The sequence below is a fragment of the Protomyctophum parallelum genome (assembly GCF_964188405.1).
Source record: "Protomyctophum parallelum genome assembly, chromosome: 12".
NCBI lineage: Eukaryota > Metazoa > Chordata > Actinopteri > Myctophiformes > Myctophidae > Protomyctophum > Protomyctophum parallelum.
This window is the reverse complement of record NC_139712.1, coordinates 50,861,777-50,882,389: the sequence shown is the minus strand read 5'-3', so window position 1 is coordinate 50,882,389 and position 20,613 is coordinate 50,861,777. Positions and strand designations below refer to the sequence as shown.

General features: G+C 46.8%; 1 protein-coding gene across 1 annotated transcript in view; it reads right to left on the bottom strand.

The window, feature by feature from the left end:
* Positions 1–5,116: 5,116 nt before the first annotated feature.
* Positions 5,117–20,613, bottom strand: part of odad2 (outer dynein arm docking complex subunit 2) — a gene marked incomplete at its 5' end in the record, with an annotated part of 96,255 nt that continues 80,758 nt past the window's right edge. The window contains 2 exons of the mRNA XM_083777823.1: positions 5,117–8,993; positions 9,315–9,348. Coding sequence (XP_083633949.1) covers positions 8,795–8,993; positions 9,315–9,348 — 233 coding nt within the window. The 3' untranslated portion in view covers positions 5,117–8,794. The remainder of the gene's footprint in view (positions 8,994–9,314; positions 9,349–20,613) is intronic.

The window sequence follows — 20,613 nt, the reverse complement described above, 5'->3', positions numbered from 1 at the left end:
CGTACGTGGCATGCAGCAGCAGCGCTGTACAGTGACTGTTATTTTTGAATTCTGCCGCGTCAGCCGGCTGAAACCGAGGAACCCCTCCCCCCCCCCACCCCCCCCAAGCTCATCCTGCAAAAGTTGATGATAGGACCACGGTGTCTTTTCAATGTCGGGGCTCCAGCCCCAAACCAAACATGGCACCACGCTTCCACGGGCCAAATCTATAGACGGCTCCCAGTGTTAGCGTTCCAACCAATGACCATGATGGAGCTGGTTGCTGATTGAGAAAGAACGTTAGGGTTTTAGAAAACTCGCTCAGCCAAAAGACTCCTGGGAGAACATGCCGGCATTGTAGCGTTTCGATCCCTAACTACACACAAGGGAGCCGTTGTGTATTTTGCTCGCACCAGCAGAACATCAACAAACTGCCACAAGCGACGGCTGCGGCATCGGAGCCCTGACTTCCCGGCTTTCGCCCGTCACAATCTGGAAACGACTGTTTTTTTCTACTTTTGTCTTCATCCCCCGTGATGCTGGCAGCCATGGCCTGGGCTCAGGCTCACTGTCCCACAGGACGCGCGTGGTCTTTGTCTGTAGCAGCTGTTTATCCCTCCGTCTCAGGAGCCTACAGAAAGGCCAATTACTAAGGTCTGTTTACAGCTGAGAGGCAAGCAGCTATGTCTCCTTGTCCACCAATCTCACTCTGCGTGCGTGCGTGCGTGCGTGTCAGCCTCTGGTCCGCTGTGATTCTTGGCCTGGTGGAGATGTGGGATCGAGGGAGAAATTAACAGGCATTATCCTCCAGTAAACAACCAGAGCGATGCACTGCGTTTGGCTGAACACAGCAGGCCTGTTTACATGTTGGCCGTGGACTACACACCCCGCAGAGTGAACTTTGTGCTACAAGGCTTTGTGGTGAGATCGTAAGAAGGATTATGTCAGGTTATGACAGAGAGGAGGAAATGTTGAGTGGCTGGAGTCTGTCCGTGTATACTCTTGTCTGACCGAGAACAAGGCACAGGGCATGTACGAGCATAATGCGGTCGATGAAATCATGTACACGAAAATCAAAACTTTATATGCCAGGTACCGAAGCAGATATTTCCGGCTTTGTCTGTTTCGACTCCACCCTAACCATTCTCGTTTCATTATGGAAAGTGGTTCTCGCTTTTTTGTGAGAAGATTTTTCCCATGTCAAGATGTCTTTAATGGAGTGTTCTCGATCCATCCACAGTTGTCCATTTTCCCAAATTGCTCGAGTCAGAACAATGTGCATGCCTCCACATACTGTTCCTATAAGTGCAATTGACCCTTTTTGTTTAATGCTGGCATGTGTCACATTTTCCCCCAGTGCTTAAAGACAGAGGCCCATTCGAGAAGATGATGTCCACCTGGAATAACACCCAGCATGTCCTCATTTGGCCAAACTGAGCATTTTCTTGTGGTTTCTTTCTTGTAAGCGCAGCCTTCCCGCAACTCTGTTTCTGGTGGTTTGGGGGGAAGTTTATTATGATGAGGAATGAATGCAGGAAATATTTTTCAACTGCCTTAGGTTAGCAGTGCAAGGAGTGGACAAAATGGTTCTGGGTCCAAGAGCAGAGTTGAACAAACGCAGCTTTATAACAGAATAAAGAGAGCGAAACAATGGCAGGATTTATCCTACACTTTAGAATTAGCATGAGCAATGGTTAAGGAAACCATCCATTATGAAACAAAGGTTTAAAAAAACAAACGTATCCCAACTGTAGCACCAGTGGTATAGTCATATAAATGAATCATCTAATTCTAATTTCAGATTCAAATGGCTTCAATCATCAGTTCTCGCTTTCCCAGACACATGTATATCCAAGTGTTTTAGTATTCCTTGGTAGAAGTTCAGAAGTGAACGCTAACACTGAAATAACACTTTGTACACATTGCATAACAGCTTTATTGAACTAATTTATCTGTTCAGCAACGTCTCAAGGCATGCTTGCTGCAATTCATCCACTGTATTAGTCCAAAGGGCCAATGAAAAGCTGCTGCTGTCAAGCAACGCTCAAACTGCACTCATCTATAGAGCCGTGTCTGCAAGGGCAATATGCTAATCTGTGGGTGGAATTGAATTTGTCTGTGCAATAGAATAACACGTCTGTGACCCCGTCGAGTCCCGCGTGATTAGCCTCGGTCTGCGCCTGCGCGCACATGGTCTCCTCCACTCCAAACAGCCATGAAGTTCCCGCTGATCCAAAACAGCCCTGGACCTCAGATGATTGCAAGGCCAGGCTGAGTTTTAATCAGTCAATTCTTTCAGGAATCTAACAATTAGGCCTCGTTATTTGTGTCCAAGGGCAGGAATCGGCAGAAGACAAAGTCCTGGCTCTAATGAACCGGGCCCTCAGGAGCATCCTTCACGGCAAAAGCGGCTAATTACTTCAGCATGCCACGGGAGTCGTGTTCCCCTCATCAAATGGGAAATGATTTTCAGAGCGCCCTGCACTCTTGGATTTCGTTCCGTGCGCTTTTCGGACTGCAGCGGCTACAGTCGAGTTCCTTGGCGGGGCCCAAATGGCCAAGGTGAAGTCTGGAGTCTGTCAAGCCGCGCGCCGCGCCAAGCGAGGATCTCCGCTTGTCCGTCTACTGCACCGAGATAACGACCCCTTTTTTAATCTTTCTGCGGAACAGTGAGGAGGCACAAATTATGTTGGGGGGGGGGGGGGGGGGGGGGGGGGAGTGAGCCCAACTGTATGGAATATCACTTAAGTCTTTCAATGGAAAATATGGCTCAGTGCGAGCTCAGTGACAGGGGGAACGGGCCGGGGTCAAACCAACCTGATAGGATTATTTTGGGAAGTGTCAGGGTGAGGTATCTCACAGGGCCACGTCGGGCATGCAGCCGGCGGATCCACTGCAACCTCCTCCAGTCAGACCTTTTGGCCGTTCAGCAATCTGCAACGTGATTGGTTCCGACTGACACATGGAAACACATGGCCCTGGGCCGTCCAGCGCCCGGGCAGCACCAGCAGCTTGCGGTGTTCGCTGATATTGGCCGGGGATAAAGCCTGCTGTCTCCCCCCCCTCTTTGTTCCTCTCATGCTGTTCCTCTCTCGCTTTCCCTCTCTCTCTTGCACCACCTCTCCTCTCTCTCTCTTCTTGGCGTGAGAGGGGCTTTGGCCTCAGCTCTGTGGCACAGCTCAGGTTCGGGACTAGCTTGTGGCATGGTAGAGCCATTACTAGAGACGCATGGACGAAGGGAGTGGGCCGCGGACGCTAAGCCCAAGCCCCGCGGATACAAGGACACACCTAGAGTCTATGAGCCATGAATTCACTCTTCCTCCTCAGACAAACTCATGCTGCACAAAGGCTCAGTTGTCTAGCATAGACAGTATCACACACTACCTTAATACCCTCAAGTGTTTGACTGAATGTGTGAAATTCCAGACTATATCTATTTCCACATTAGAGCAGCGGATACGTGAACCCAAACTTTATGACATTTATTTATTTTCTTAGACGCATTTATCTCTTGCCATCTAGGCCTCTTTTTGTTTCTATCTCATCCCGGTTAACTGCAGGTCAGGAAAATAAAGTGAAATGCCAAACATCCTACTGAAGGTAGCAAAAATACACAGGAGATAGTAAACTCTGAGGCCCAGACCACTAATGTGTGGTTTGCGGCTGATGCAGGCCCCACTGATGTACCCCGCTGTACTGTATACATTCAGCTGTTCCAAATGCTTGATTTGCTTGTTTAGCTCTTAGAAACCACCGCGCCTTGTGTGTCGCAAATAAACATCTCCCACATTGCGATCAGTGTCGACAGATCGACCTATGCGCAAAGTGAAGGGCTTAGCAGTGACATTATATTTAGTTCAAAGCAAATTACATTGCTCTTTGTGTTTCAAAATTGCTGGTTGCAGAAATGAAGTTAAAAATAGCCACAAGCAGAAAGACAGCACAACAATGGAATTATTTTTTAAATGAAGTTAAAAGTGTCTACAGACAGCAAAAGCAACATTTTAAAGATGAGTCGCGAATTCTCTCAATTAATTATTGTCTATAGGCCTATATTTTTATAGGCCTATACTGTTATGTTTATTGGCAAATTCATGTCTGTATTCATATTTTTCAGAAGACTTTTGGTTGAATTTGATGGAATCGGACAGATACCAGATTAAAGGAAGATCTACCTTACTGGAGACTTGCATCAGTCAAAAAACATCTGCTCTAAAAGCAACCCAACATTTTGATTCACTATTAATGCATTTTCTTTCCCTAATGAATTTTCTTTCCCCTAATTGAATCAACTGGGTTTTTCAAATGCTGAAAGATGACTTCCATAATATGTTTTTCCAAACTGGACAGCATTTCGGAGCGAGTCAATATCTTTCCACACTGTGGCTGGTTATCCACCAAACAAGGTGTGCGAGGAACCTCAGATGCTGAGGTGGTTGAAAGGTTTTTTTTTCTTACAGTGAATTTGAAGATACTGACTGTACTCCCTAATTTCTCCCTAACCTTTTTTGTTTTACAAAAGTAAGATAATTATGTATATTGACCAATTAAAAAAAAAAAAAAAAGATATAGGGCGATGGTCCTGGAGGGGGTCTAACGCTAGAACTCCTATTCAATCGCGCAATAGTTTTTTGTTCACATCTGTTCTAGATTATGTGACTGCAACACTCCATGCATTGTTGACACTGCACTCTTCCTGGTCTACGTGAGCTGACGTTAGACCCCCTCCAGAAGCAGCTCCATATATCTTTTAGTTTTTGGTCAATATACATAATTATCAACTTACTTTTGTAAAAAAAAAGGTTAGGGAGAAATTCCCTTTTAAGTTTAACAAACCCTTAAAGGTATATTCAGTGATTTCACTCAAAAAACCTTAGGTTTCGTTTTGGCTGGGACCTAAGCCTTTCATCCAATCAGGATAGAGAGCCAAAAACGAAACCTAAGGTTTTTTGACCCCCAGGGGTTAACTGGGGACAGGGAGGAACTCCTTATATGGTCAGCACACTCTATAGTAGAGAGGATTATCACAACAAAACAAAAAAATAAGTGATATTTTAATTAAGTGAAATCCCTGAATATACCTTTAAATAGGTTAAGTCTATTGTAAGAAAAAAGAAACTAATCAAATGCATTCATTCAAAGGTTTATTCATTGTTTGAGGAAGTAGCAATGTTTAAAAAAAACAAATTAAATCAGACAATATAATGAGATATGCATTTGGTCATTGGATAAAAATCCAGTCTCTATCAAAAAAAGGTCTCAATTCATATAACTTAATAAACAATAATAAAAAAAAACTAGTCACCGCGTTTTGTTTTTACACTCCACAATAATTTATAATTTCATAACGTGTCAAAAAATGTGCTTTCCGTGTGAAAGCAGGGTTTGTGCTGACAAATGTATACAGTGCCTACATTTTGGCAGCAGAAACCCAGTTCTTCTATCAGTGTGGTATTTGTCCATGGACTGGCTCTGGAACAAACGCTGCAGGTAGGAACAACAATGGTAGCTCTGTGCTTTTGAAGCTTTCTTCACCATGTTCCCGTCTCTCGTTCTCCTTCTCTCCTCTCGGCAAACCGGGTTCCGTGTGAGGTGTGAGGGCTCAAAGTGGTCCAGGGGTTCAGGACGGCTATTAGAAACACGAGGAGCACGTTTTAGCCTACCCTGCAGCTAGCCAGCCTGGATAATGTGTATAAAAAACACATGTGGAGCCCACCGCCCACTGCCCACCCCCTCATACCCACCCCCGCATAAGCAAATAGCGCCTGGGGATTGGCTAGTGCGATTTCTTTTATTATGCTTCCATAGGCACGCTAACAGGAATAATATAGGGGTTTCCTTCTTTTTTTTCTCCTTTTAGGTTCACCTTTTGTAAAAAAAATCAACAAATTGTGTTTTAGAGCCCCCCTCTTCTGTCCTACACGTTTTCAAGAGGCTGTGTGTAAGTGCAGCTTTTTTTAGTTTTTGTTGTTCCGTTTTTTCTTAGTTTGCAAATTCAGGACACACAAAAAGAAAATAATCCAACACAGATCGAAAAGTCACTGTGCAGCTTGCCTCCATAAGTCCTTGACCACAAGCACATTCTGGGTTGTCAAACATACAGGCAAAAATGGTCGTTGAGCGAAGCGCGTACATTTTGACACGCACAAACAGTACCTTGAAGATATTCATACAGAGACAGCCAACTTCGGTTATTCCCAAGAGTCCAAGTTGATTTCTCTCAGTTGTGTACTTGGCATAGGACGCTACAATGTAAATAACATATGCGCTGTACATACTTTATAGGCGTTCAAAGGAAGATTTCTTTCCATTGGATCACCAAGAGTTCTTAATGCGGTGCAGTTAAGTAAAACCAAGTACAAACTCTGATTAAAAAACGGAATGACCGCACATATACAAACTGACAATAACAAACACTTTGAAACACTTGCTGGCCGACAGAGAGATAATACTGAAAGGCAATTTCGGAATAACAGAAAAAAACAAAAGGAAAAGGAAAATAAAGTTAGGGGAGAAAGTCAAACTTTTAAGTCTGTCCTCTGCAGGCTTCTTGTAAACAACAATTTGAATGTAATTCTAAACAGCTGAGAAGCGAGAGGATCAAAGGAGCGGGTTGGTGAGCTGGTATAGTGGCGTGGCTGTCTTCACTGCACCACCTTGTTCTGAGTGCAAACACAAGCTGTCCACGTAACATAACACTGATAAGGCAAACAGAACAACATCCCTTTTACTGTCACACACGACCTTGTGTTTAACCACTTTAACCCTGGTGACCCTATTATTTTGGGCATGTCAGTGTATAGGCCGAAACCGTTTCAAAAACTTTCAAAAATATCACATCTACAACTACAAGCTCACAAGACGTTGTGAGCTTTGTAGATCGACTACTTTCACTATTTGCCGCACAACGAAGGCATAGGGGCTGAAGTGGTTACACGAAATACCTTACACAACCTGTGTGTGTGTGTGTGTGTGTGCCTTCACCTTCACTCGGGTCCCAGCTGAGCAGCTGAGGTGAAGTTCACTGCCTAAAAGCACCGATAAGGAGTTCTTTCCTGGAAAAAGATCGAAATCTTTAGGCCGTGGCAAGGAAAAGTCTGTTGGAGCCGAGCTGAGAAGCAGCGCTGGCTGCTTATCGATCCACTGCTCACATTAACGCCAACGCTGGTCCCGGAGTGAACTCGTCACGTGTGTGTGTTCACCGTTATTGTTGGCTAGACGGCAGCGTGCGTCCGACTGAGACATAACACTGTTCAATTTACAGTCAAAATGAAGACGTCAGACAAAACACAGCGCAATGCCATCAGGGAAAATATTGCTGGGCATGTGTGTGTGTGTGTGTGTGTGTGCACGCGCGTGTGTGTGTGTGTGCGTGTGTGTGTGTAAGCTATTAGAGTTCATTCGTGGCGCAGACGGTGAGCTCTTTCTCTTGGTAAGGCACACGTTGCATGATGGGGGAGTTCTCTCATAGTTTTTCCTGAATCACGCCCAGGAAGGACTCTCTGTTTGTAGCCTTTTAGTTAAACAATCCTTCACAAATTCCAAAGAGGCACGATAGTATATCTGTACTTTGCATTAACTTCAGTACGTGTGTGTGTGTGTGTGTGTGTGTGTGTGTGTGTGTGTGTGTGTGTGTGTGTGTGTGTGTGTGTGTGTGTGTGTGTGTGTGTGTGTGTGTGTGATTCGTTTGAAAAAGCAAGGCACTTTGGCAAAAATAAAGATTTAGTTGAATATATACGTACGTGTATATTATATGTTATGTCGTCAATGTCGGGCAGAAACCTCTTATCTCAACATTCAAACTTTTTGCAATTTCCGTAAACGAATGCCCTATTTGATACATACTACCATGTCACACAAAAGCAGCAAAAGTAGAAGATCTGCTTTTGCCGTTTTTGAATTTGAATCCTGAAAAGTAACCGTTTTGGACATATGAGGTTTCCACCCGACCAAGACGATACATATAAATATAACATATATATGGTGTATACTGTACAATTAAAAAAAAAAAGTCAATAAGAAACAAATCATCAGTCATCAAAATAATTTAACATTACAAAAGTGTCTCGTTCGGGCAATACTGCAGCGAAGCGGTCATCAACATTTGACTGCTATGTGTGCAGGCCAACAAGTCAAGAAAGAAATTATATATAGGATGCTCAAGTACTCTTTCGCACTCAGACACAGATTAAAAAAAATAAAAAAATAAAAACGAAAGAAAGTTCACTTTCTGTTCCACTATTCCTCTCAACGTTTTCGTCCGCCCCTCCCCCGCAAAGAAATGTCAGTCTCCCAGGGACACAAACCACTCTGGGACACAAACTGGACTGTTTGTGTCTTGTTTAGTTCTTTGTCGTTTGTTTGTTTGCATAGAGTGGGGGGTGGGGGGGGGAGGGTGGCATCATGGCAGCGAGGGGACTAAAGGCTCATTCATAGTCTGGATTTTCGGTGGTGAGGTGACCACCGCTCCGGTGGTGAGGTGACCACCGCTCCGGTGGTGAGGTGACCACCGCTCCGGTGGTGAGGTGACCACCGCTCCGGTGGTGAGGTGACCACCGCTCCGGTGGTGAGGTGACCACCGCTCCGGTGGTGAGGTGACCACCGCTCCGGTGGTGAGGTGACCACCGCTCCGGTGGTGAGGTGACCACCGCTCCGGTGGTGAGGTGACCACCGGAGCTGAAATAACGTGGAGCGGTGGTGAGTAAAAACAGAGAGAAGGGGCTGGGGTGGCGGTGGTGGTTTTGCTCTTCACCGTGACGTCATGTTGTAGTTCGGTTGTCACCTCACCACCGAAAACCCAGACTATGAATGAGCCTTAATACTTGTGCATCATCGGCACTTTGACAGTCTTAATCTCTGCTATATGGGACGACTTCTGTATGATGCAGCTGGTGGTGGTCCCGGAGGGGCTGTCCTTTCCCTGTGCCAAGTTGGTCAGGGCCATGGCGGCGTTGATCTCCCTCCAGTACGTCTCGTCCTTGCCCTTCACCTTCTGCATGCCGCCGACACTCACACTGATGATCACACACACACGCACAAGCACGCACACGCACGCACACGCACACACACACACACACACACACACACACACACACACACACACACACACACACACACACACGCACACAGACAGAACATTGAGTTAAGAGTATGTGGGATCTATAAATGTCTTCATTCAACAAATGGTTGAAAATAGCTACTCTTAACACGACACTTTCCACACAATGGACACAGTATGAGCTTGCGGATCACTCTTTATGTTTACTGCGTGTAGTTCAGGAGTGCACTGCACGTTAAATGGCATGTAGTAAAAAATAAAATCATGGAATACTCACTTGTCACATTTACTTGAACCATGGTCCCCGGTCTCTGAAGGCATGAGAGAGAGAGAGAGAGAGAGAGAGGGGTTAATTTTCCAAAGCTCTATGGGGTCAATGAGGATTAATTAAGACCTGTCACACTTTAAAGCTCCGGAGGGGTGTGTGTGTGTGTGGGGGGGGGGGGAGGGGGGGGGGGGATGGAGTATTTGTGTGTGTTCGTGTTTATGTGTGTGTGTGTGTGTGTGTGCGCGTATGCGTGCACGCACGCACATATTCCGCATATGGATAAATACTTGTGTGAGGTCTGAACACCCACTCCATAGCAAACATGTGCTGCTCTGCTTTCCCTCTTGATTCAGATGCTAGATAAATGGACACACTACTGTGAGAGGTCTTCAAGGAACAAGGTGACTAATCGTATCGAACTGAAAGATGTTTCATGACTCATAAGCTCCATTCTCCAGTATTTTGTTCAAAAACAAATGGGGCCCGGGCCGACGCAATTGAGTTGTCCGGAGAACAAAAGTGAGTTGTCCGCAAAGAGAAGAAAAAAAACAGCGAAGCGAGCACCAGAAAATTCGACGGGAGAAAGAAATGCACGGAGTGAGTCAGGCCGCAAAACAGAGTGATGTCTGCTGAGTTCTGCTCTCTTTCTGTTCAAATGGGAGCAAACCTCTATGCCGCTCACATGTAAAACATTAGAGAAGAATAGCAGTCATTAAACGATGAAACCGACTTCTCTTCAGGCCGACCGCCGTGTTTACCCACACTGTTTACTCCATGCTGTGGACCGGTAACAACAGCGTGCGTGTGTGTGTGGGCGTGTTGCACAGCATTGTTTAGTACCTGTCTTGTGTCTCGGCTCCGACTCTAGGTGAGTTTTACTCCACAGTAAAGATGATGACACAAGCTTGGCAGCCCGCGAGGCATTAAAAGAGACCAGAGCATCTGGATTAGGCCATAAAGTCTCCAGGCACACCCTTTAAGTTAGCTAAACACACAGTCGAGGCCCCATATAAGCTTATAAGAAGCAGGTATAGATGACCCCGCGCCATTGAAAATTCCCGTTTTTCCAAAAAAGCCACGAGTACACGGAGAATAATTCACGTCTGTGTTTACTGGTTTGTCCGTGCAATGATGCAACCTGCCACTTGGTGCCCTTGAAGTGGCATCTGTTTTGCGGCCCGGTCAGAAACACTGGACCTCCGGGGCCCTGATTGAAGCCAGGGTCCGATGCTTTCATATCGGGGCCGACTATCCCTCCCAGACGCCACCGCCACAGAAACACTGCCCCGTGGTGCACATCTCCGGGTACTGCTCGGCTCGGCCCACACCACAGACATCCAATAAAAGCACACGTCTGAAGGTTTAACGGTTGGTTCTTTTAATGAGCTGCCGCTCGCAGCCGCCGCAACTGCTTCTTCCCCTTCCCACTAATGAAAATGAACTCGCCATGTTTGTCTTTAATTTCAACTGGAATTTAATTCCCACACTTGTTAGAAGTGATGGGTGTGGGGTTGGACGGGGACACGGCGGTGCACGTGAGGTAAAGTGCAGCTGCGAAAAAAACCCAACCCCCGTCATATCACGGCTCTGCCTCCCCTGGGCTCCCCAAAAGCCCCCCCCCCCTCCCCATCCCTCCCTGCCCCCGGCCTCTCTCTCTCTCTCTGCGGACAACCCAGACGGACTTTGGCGCCACGCGTCATCGCCTCTCACCCATGTCCTGTTCCGGAGAAACCGTGATCCGGCACGTCCAGACGTTGTGCAAGGCGCAACAAGCAGGGTTAATTAATTCCCAACGCATCCCTGTAACGTTTGCATATACAGCGCTGTGTGACCTCTGCTGACAGTACCTGGGCTCTGTGCATGGCCCTGGGGCCAACGCGGAGCCTGATTATGATGCTTCCTGCTGCTTCCCATTTGCTCTCTAATCGCTGTATACTCCGCAGAGGGAGATGGACCTTGCTCTCCCCAATTAACTTCTTGCTCATCGTTTGCAGAAGGAAGCTAAAGTTAAGCAAGTCTGTGCTTACTATATGAGCCTTCTCTCAAGGTTGTGCGTTTGAGCGTGCTCTGCTCACGTGTGTGTGAGTGTGATAGAAAAGTGAGCGATGAGGACGTGATAGCCGTGTAGAACAAACTGTCATGTTGAGATTTCAAGGTTCCGTTCCACCAAAGCATTCCAGCTGAATCACCACGCTCTCCTGTCTCTGCCTCCTCTCCCTTATCTTTCCGTTAGCCATTATCGAGGTTCTTATCTAGGAGTCCTTACCCCCCGTTTTTACCCTCCCCATCTCCTTATCGGCCCTGTCATCCCATCTCCCCTCCTCCCATTCACCTCTCTCCCATTGAGTGATTTGCCGTTAATTCCGATGCGATTCAGGTACGCAAGACTGACCGCTCTCATGCGGCGCGGCCAAAACAAATGCACTGTTTTCACTCTTTCCCCTTTCTTACGAGGACAAAAAACCGCGTCTGTTAAATGTTAGGAGTAATCGTTTCTTCCTAATTGCAGCGCTTTCATGTGCTGTGTTGTTGTAAAGGTATATATTATTTAATTATATTTGTCTGGATATTACAACAATGAGGAGGACAACACTTAGTTGTCAGTGGTATAAAGTAGGCTCTACACATACTCATTACTCAAGCATGGTAAATAAGTACAATTTTGAGGTATTTTTACTTTACTGGACTACTTCCAATACTTTCCTCCACTACATTTATTTGAAAACTTTAGTTTCCAGTTACTTTTAACTTTTTTGTATTATTACAAAAGATTACAGTACATGCATTAACCACATTAAGCACTTTTACTTGTAACAGAGTATCTAGGCTATTTCTACACTGTGGTATCACTGAGTCCTTACTGGTTGTAAGTCTTGTGAGGTAACGACAAGTGAGAGTGTAGCATCTGTAATGATAGCGTTTCCACCCACAGCTCCAGTGTTGCCAGCGTTTCGCTGCAGCCACCGTCCAGAATCCAGATGCTCCATTCAGGCCCATAAAAACGGAGTTTTTGTGAGGGCTCCCGCAGGTGGAGGGGAGGGGAGGCGTGGCTCCCCCCCCCCCCCCCCCCCCCCCCAGTTCTGTCATGGCCAGAAATGCCCCCCCCACCCCGCTCTAGGGAACGGTGGACCCCATGATCTGGAATCGAACCACCGCACGCAAGAAAAACCCTCATTTCCAAAGCCCTGTGCCTAAAACATCTAAAACTCAGATTTTCTAAAACAAGGCCCATGCCAAAGTAACTATAAATCATCGATAAATCATAGTAGGGCCTTTTATTATTTTCTCGTTCGTTTTTTCCCCCCCCTTTTGCTTTTAATTTTTTTTTGTCTACTTTTTTGCTACTGAAAGTCAGTCTATTTCGCTGTTTGCCTTCGGGCTCCGCTGACAGTGGGTTTTCATGGACCGCCAAAGGGGAAAGCTAAGAAGTCTGATGGTTTCTGGCGTCGCGTTGAAAGGCCGAAAATACTAGCTCACTTAACGTCACCGCGGGGCGATGGGGAGGCAAGTGAACGCAGAAATGATGAGAGCAAGAGAGAGAAAAAGAAAAAAGAACACATGCAAAAACATCACATGGGGAAAAACAAGGCAAAACAAGCAGGAGCTGACAAATGAGACATTTGGGGAATTGGGTACACCTGCTCAAAGAGTGGGACGTGGAGAGAGAGGAGATGAGTGACTGACTCTCATTATTACCATCTGGAGCTGTTGCTACAACACACAACAATAAACACGGCAGGCCCTGTTGCACAAACCAAAGGCTGGGCCGAATTAAGAGGCAAATAAACACACACACACACACACACACACACACACACACACACACACACACACACACACACACACACACACACACACACACACACACACACACACACACACACACACACACACACACACACACAGCACACAGCACACGTACCCATGGAGTAAAGGGAATGAGCTAAGCCTATTTCCTCACTTAACTCCTGAAGCCAAAAAGAATTCAACATGGCCGATGTGACAAGTTTGCTCGTCAGTGAATCCTGCGGTGATGACAAGACGACGCAGGTACGCCGGCCAATCGGGACGAGGATATGGCGGCGTCACCGTAACGACAGGTGACCCCTTGAGTCATTGGGGCCGATGACTCAAAGGGTTTTACAGTCAGCCCCAGATGAGTCAAAACGCTGCGTCAGACCGTAAAACCGTTTACGCGCGGGAAAAATTCAAAGATCCAGCAAAACGTATATATTATGACACATAGCTTACCGGATATACACTCGTGACAAAACAGCTCAATGGGCAGATATAAAGTTGGACAGGTTACAGGTTACTTTCTGCCAAAAAGCGTCTTTGGTTTCAACCATCAGGAAATGACTAATTCCTCCAACCACCATATATTACGATGTCTACTGATGCTATCTTTCATTTGAAACCAGCAGCCCTGACACAGAACTATCACTTGCGCACTCTTGGTCTTGGCTTTGCCCTGCGACTCCGATTTTTCACATTATTTTTTTAATTTAACGACCTGTGCTTTTTATAATGGCAAGGGGAGTCTGTGAATGAAGTTAAGAGATGCCTTGGCACACTCCGAACTCCCACTCTGCCAACCCCAGCTTTAGACCGCCCCTCCCAGACGTTTCAAGTCTACTTTCTGTCTCGCTTGACTTTCTCCGACACACACACACACACTCTCTCTCTCTCTCTCTCTCTCTCTCTTCCACTCTATGGGTGGTGAGAGAGAGAGTTAAGACTCCGGGTCCTTAGAAGACCCAAACTGACATTCCTACGTCAACACTGTCAAAGACGTCACAGACGCGTCTGTTCAGTGACAAGTATGTGTCATCGCTTCGGATCGGAAAATAAAGAGATGGAATGGATAATGAACTTCAACGCTGTGTGGAAGTGTACACATTGTGCAAGCGCACACACACACACACACACACACACACACACACACACACACACACACACACACACACACACACACACACACACACACACACACACACACACACACACACACACACACACACACGACTCTCCTTGCCATTATAAAAAGCACAGGTCGTTAAATTAAAAACATTATGTGAAAAATAGGAGTCGCACAAGGCAAAGCCAAGACCAAGAGTGCAAGTGATAGTTCTGTGTCAGGGCTGGTTTCAACGCACACACACACACACGCACACACACACACACACACACACACACACACACACACACACACAGAAGCATTGTACCATTGCTTCTCCCCCTCCCAAATTCACACCATTTGTTCTTTCCGGGCCGTCTGCTGGGCAGATGACGCCGTGGCGTGTCTGCACCACAGCCTACTGGGTGAGGAAAGATAATAAGGATCCAGAAACGAGGATCACGTTTGGCATCCCGCGGGAGATGAAGAAATAATAACAGCGCTTCAGACCGTTTAAACATGGCCAGGGCCGCTGTGTTTACGAGTGGCTGTAAACACGCGCTAATCAGGGACCCCGTAAATCACCCAGAAATGAGAGGAGCTCCTCGTGTAGAAAGCATAAATAATGCTGTTAAGAGAGAGAGGGAGAGAGAGGGCTGAGACTCATCTGCTCTTTCTAAGCCTGCGTCTGTGCATCACGGGGCGAGGGAGAGAGAGAGAGAGAGAGAGAGAGAGAGAGAGAGAGAGAGAGAGAGAGAGAGAGAGAGAGAGGGAGAGAAGGAAATATCTTCGGCAAGTCATTTTGGATGACGACGAATCAGGGGCCTTGGTTTGAGTTTGGCGTGACAAAGCTTTAAACATGTCCTCCGCAGATGGTTGGCATGGAGACGTAAAGAAGAGCGACTGAAAGAGAGGAACGTGAAAAGAGCAAACACAGAGGACGAGATGGATGGAAAGGACAAACGAGAGAGACAGATACGACGAGACGGAGAGACAAACAGGAGACAAAGAGTCTCGGTTTGAAGAGTGAGACTAATTTGTAATTAGTATCTGAGATCAGTGAACGTATTCCAAGGCAATCTCATGGCTGTGTGTCACATTATACTCTGACGTCTGGCGAGGTGGACTTCACAGTGACCCGAGGCTAACCTATTCCATCACATGCCGGCTTGTCTCCCTGTTGTCCCTGCTTTGACACAACACGTACAAGAACAAGAAAAGAGTTAACAAGAAGAAAAACGCTCCATTGCCATTTCCTAGTGGATTTCCAGAAGGCCGATGATGGCCATCGTTTCGTGTCAGTCTTATATGCAAGAGCACGCATTAGAATGAAAGTGCAAACCTTGGGTAAACATAATTTGGACCAAAAATATCCCTTTTTCTGGCTTCAGAGGCCAAATAACATGTTTGTGCTGCACTGCATCATTATGTTGGTAGGTTGAATCACCCTCTCCCACACATGGTGGTGGTGGGGGTTCTGTGTGTGTGTGTGTGTGTGTGTGTGTGTGTGTGTGCGACTGTGCGTGTGAGTGCACGTGTGTGTGTGAGCGAGGCACTTGACCGCCTTTAGGTCACACCTCTGGTCTCTCATTAAACCTCTCACGCTGTGTGCACCCGCCCTCCTTCATCCCGTGGGAACACAATGGCAGCCCATTGTTCTAGACGCGGCTTGACTTTTTAAAATGGAAACCATTTGTGTTTTATGTAGTGCGTGCCCGAGCGAGCGCCTCGGTTTCCCTTACTGGCCTAGGCAGGACAGCTGTGTTTTCTGAATCTGATGAGCTGATTGTCTCGTGCGTGCGTGTGTGTGTGTGTGTGTGCACACGCGCGCCTGTGAAAAAAACCCCGGTCTGCTGACGATTTTAAAACGATCAGGTTGAGAACGAGCCTCGCTCATTATTCTGCACTCATCCCCATTCTATGTTAGGCAGCTGTTTTGTAAACAGCGTCTGAGCCGCTGTTAACACTCCACAGAGTCACGGTTTGAATGAACACCCTCTGCTTCTCCATTTGACCTCACACAGCCAGCCTCTGTTTTTAGTGGTCACCCTCACAGGCCACGGAACCGTCCTATCTTTGAATGGGAATGCCCTGCAGCCATCGGGGCTGTCTGCCTGTCTCTCACATCCCACCTTTTCCATTCGCATGAAGCATCACCACAGTGTGTGATTGCCAGGATTATTATACTTCACTTCTGCCAACTTCCAAGCCGTTCCCACCATGGTACCAGCAGCCGCACCCAAAGAGACACATACATACAAGCGTCCTGGATTATCATCACGGCAGACTCTGCTTCACTGCACTGAGTGCAATAAGGAATAGAATGTAATACGCTTCACTAAATAAGGTGCCACACACACAAAGAAGTCCTAGGGTTCTCAAGGAGGCAAGAATCCAATGCAAAAAATACAATTGGGGAGGGAGAGAAAGAATAGATACAAACAGCTATGTTTACTACATTTGTTTAGGCAAACAAACAATTGGCTTCGACTTGTTTAGACTTTCGGTGAGTGTGTGAAATCAGGTTGAATATAGCGAAGGGGTCACATCTTAATCACTTGAATAGAAAGAGGCAGGAACACACAGGTCACACATGCCGTACCTGATGTAAACACACACATAGGAATTACAGTCATTTCTTCCAGCCATGATCTCTCGGTCTCTTAGTCATTGTGACCAGCGTTCCTTTTCTTCTCCCAGCGGGCCCCTCTCCACCACGACAGAAACACATCCCTTGATCTGGGATCGGGGGCCCTACCTCCCTTCCCTCTCATCCCTTCCACACTGGTTCCTAAAGCCCAATCTGGGGCCCAGTGAGTCTTGGCCAGGACATTTCCCTTGGAACAACATCTCTCCCTTTCTCTCTGCCCCCCCTTCCCCTTTCCTATGAAGCTGTGGAAACAGAGGCCTGTGGCCAGTCAGGTCCAAACGCTGTGGATTCCTAGGGTGGAGGATTGAGGAGCCCTCATCCATCACTGTCCGTGAGTAGCGCGTTGTCACCGAGTGGGCCCCAGTTAAGCATTGTCTTCCCACTGGGCTGTGGCCTTCCTACCGGCTACAGGAGCCACAGTAAATCACCCTGTCCCTCGTCGGTCAGCCAGTCCAGTCCACGCTGTGACATCGGGTGTCTTAAATCAGAATGCTGGGTTCCAACCTCACAGCCGCATGTATAAATCAGCCAGGAGGGTTTATCTCTCTGGAAATAGACAGCATCAACGGTATAGGAAATCTGTTTCGGTGTCGAGCCTAAAGAAAATATGGAAACAGCTCCCATAGTAATCTCTGAGTCACGACTGACCATCTACAGATCTCCCCTCTCTCCACCTGTCTGAAAACCACGGAGAGAAATTAGCCAAAGACAAGAAAAACAAACACTTGCAGTTTTCCGTTCTAAGATTACTTTTTTGGGTAAGAGACCGCTTTCCAATTACCGGGGATGACTCCTGAGCTCTCTTTAAGCGGGCCCCGAATATTCTCCAGGATTCAATAGCTGTCTGGCACTCGCAGTGACCTAATTCAAAAGGCCCGTACGGTCCTCCGCGGCCCCGTCAAACTACTGGTTTCACTTATAGCATACGTCCTGAGTCGACACAACATATTTAATATAAATGTCCCCCACCGCACTAACAAGCTGAATGCTACACAGTGGAGGTGAGCTCTGCTGCCTTGTGTGGCCTAGGTACTGCATATCGTATGTGGTGTGGTGGAACTGATGTGGAACACAGTGTTCGCAAAGAAGAAAAAAAAAAGAAAAAACTTAATTATGTGATTCTGGAGCTGAACAATATCACAGACACATAAACTGTATTTTAGCTCGGCTACAGCTGGAAGATATTTGAGGCAGTAATACATATTGAATAAACACTGCATGGTGAATAAACAGTAAGCGAGGGCCCCTTTCATCAGAGAGAAATAACTGTTCATTATCTTGGTTTACTAGATGCGTTTTCGAAAAAAGAAAGCCACATAAAAATCGAATCTTTGGAAAACCCGCTGGAACGCACCAGCTCGCCTCTCAAACGGTACTTTTAACTCATCAATTGTTTTGATGTGAAAGCCGAGTTCCATTTACGCGTGGATGCATAAGTCTTTCGGAAAGTCTCTCCACAACTAATTTTGTTTGAGGGCCCTCTGGACTCAGCGCAGCGCTGGACTCTGTCAAAGAGGGAACCTGAGAAAACGGGGGCCATACTGTCAGCCTTGTGTTAAACGTCTAAAACCTGAGATCTCGCGCTCGCCGGTCCCCAAGAAACGTTTGGAATTATTTAGCGTATAATGATCTATATCATATCGGACGGGATGAAATCTGGTACCGAGCAAGAAGAAAAACACTGGAGCCAGATTCCTGCCATTTAATATCCCATTAAAGGGTAATTTGGCATGAAGCCCCTGGCATGTACGTTGGAATTCTACTGTTCCTTGTTTTCAATGAAATTCCCCACAGGGTTTTGACTCTAGTGCGAGTGTGTGAGTGTGTCTGTGGTTGTGAAAGGGCATGTATCTACACACCAACCATGTGTAGTAGAGGTGTGTGTGTGTGTGTGTGTGTGTGTGTGTGTGTGTGTGTGTGTGTGTGTGTGTGTGTGTGTGTGTGTGTGCGTGTGTTTTACTTTCCACTGGGTGGACTGGGTAAATCTACACTCGGCATCTCCTGCCACGTCTGACTGCCCTCCGTAGTCAGAGATAACACTGGGCTCTGGCCACTGCCAATGAGCAGCCATCGCCAATTGTCCCATTAATGGACGCTTAGCCAATGGGCTGGCGGTCATCAGGCACGCCACTCGTGCTTAAGCCAATCCAATCGCAAGAAAGGAAGAGTTAGGGCTTATGAAAAAAAAGAAAAGAACCCGGGAGACACTGTTCACACTCTTGTTATGTCCAGTCCACCCCCACCTCTGTCTGTCTGTCTGTCTGTCTGTCTGTCTGTCTGTCTGTGTCCAGTCCACCCCCACCTCTGTCTGTCTGTCTGTCTGTGTCTGTCTCCCACTCACTCGCTCACCTTCCCACTCTCCTTCTCTCTCTCTTTCTCGTCCAACTCGGGCCTGAAATTTCAGACACTGTAATTGTAAAAAGGCTGAGGAATTTGTGCACTACAAAAATATATCTGGAATGTACAGACAGGAGAGTGAAAGGGAGGAGGAAATGATGCAAAGCCCTGAGCTTAAAAAGTCCTGTTTTCTCCGTCCTGACGTGACGACTTCCTCTCCGTCCTCTACCTCAATGAGTTGATTCAAAAAGGTAATTTCTACTTTTATTTTATCTCCAAGATTGGGGGGGGGGGTCCTCGGCAGGTGTTCATGTGAGCACCCGGTGTCGAAGGTCTGTAAGGGTCCATTTGAAACCCCCTCAAATAATCCAGATTGTCCCTGGACCCTACTTTGCGAACCAATGTCCTAGATTTGTTTAAATTTCACGGTGGTTTTGGATCAGTAGGCTACACGCAAGTAAACGGAGCCGGTATCGAGAAGGAAAAACTTGTATCGGTACATCTCTGCGCCAGAGCTCCAAGAAATCTATAAGAGTAGGGGCTGACACAGTGCCAAGAAATTAGATTAGACATAGAGACACATATTCAACTGGATAGAGAACGAGCTTTAAGCCTCTCTCTTTTTCTAAATCTCTCTATTTCTCTCCCTCCCTCCCTCCCTCAGCCAGGCCCCGACAGGTGTGGCGGGGGAGAGACGTTAATCCCGGGCCACGGAGGAGAGGGTTTTAAAGATTTTCGATCGTGAGGATGATTGTAAACAGTCACGATCGGCCAGTGCGCTTTGTAAAAACACCTCTCCCTCATCTTCTCACATAACTTAAAACACATTTGTCTGTAAGCAGAATTTTGAATGAACCAATAATACGAAAAAAATAAAGAAAAGAAAAACGTCCTATAGTCTTTTGCCCTGATGAAAAACTTCTATCACTCCACCACCTCGCTCTCATAAAACCTCCTGGTCGGCCCCCCCAGGCACTTCTATATGTGCTAGACAGGCGAAAAGAGTGAAAACATTACAACCAGTTATGAAGTCCCGCTGAACAAAGGCCTAGTGTTCGTATCCTAGGAAGGACTCTCACAGCAAGCTCGGAGAGATTAGACCCCCCCCCCCCCCACCCACCCCCCCCCCCCCACCACCACCACCTCCCTCCGATTTGGGCGCAGCACCTGCACGTTGCGTATGAAATGGCACGCATTACAACACCAACGAGTCCTGGCCAGAGGCAATAAAAACGGGCGAGGACAAGGTAATCCAGGCAGGGGAGCCTAGAGAATTGAACTTGTTTTCCATGAAATGTCCAGCAGTATGGGAGATTGGGCAACATTAGTGTTGCATGTCGTATCTAGAAGACTGGATGATACTTACAGACTAGTATTTATAGAGATTTATTTCCTTGCCTTTTGTTTACTATTTAGAATTCAAG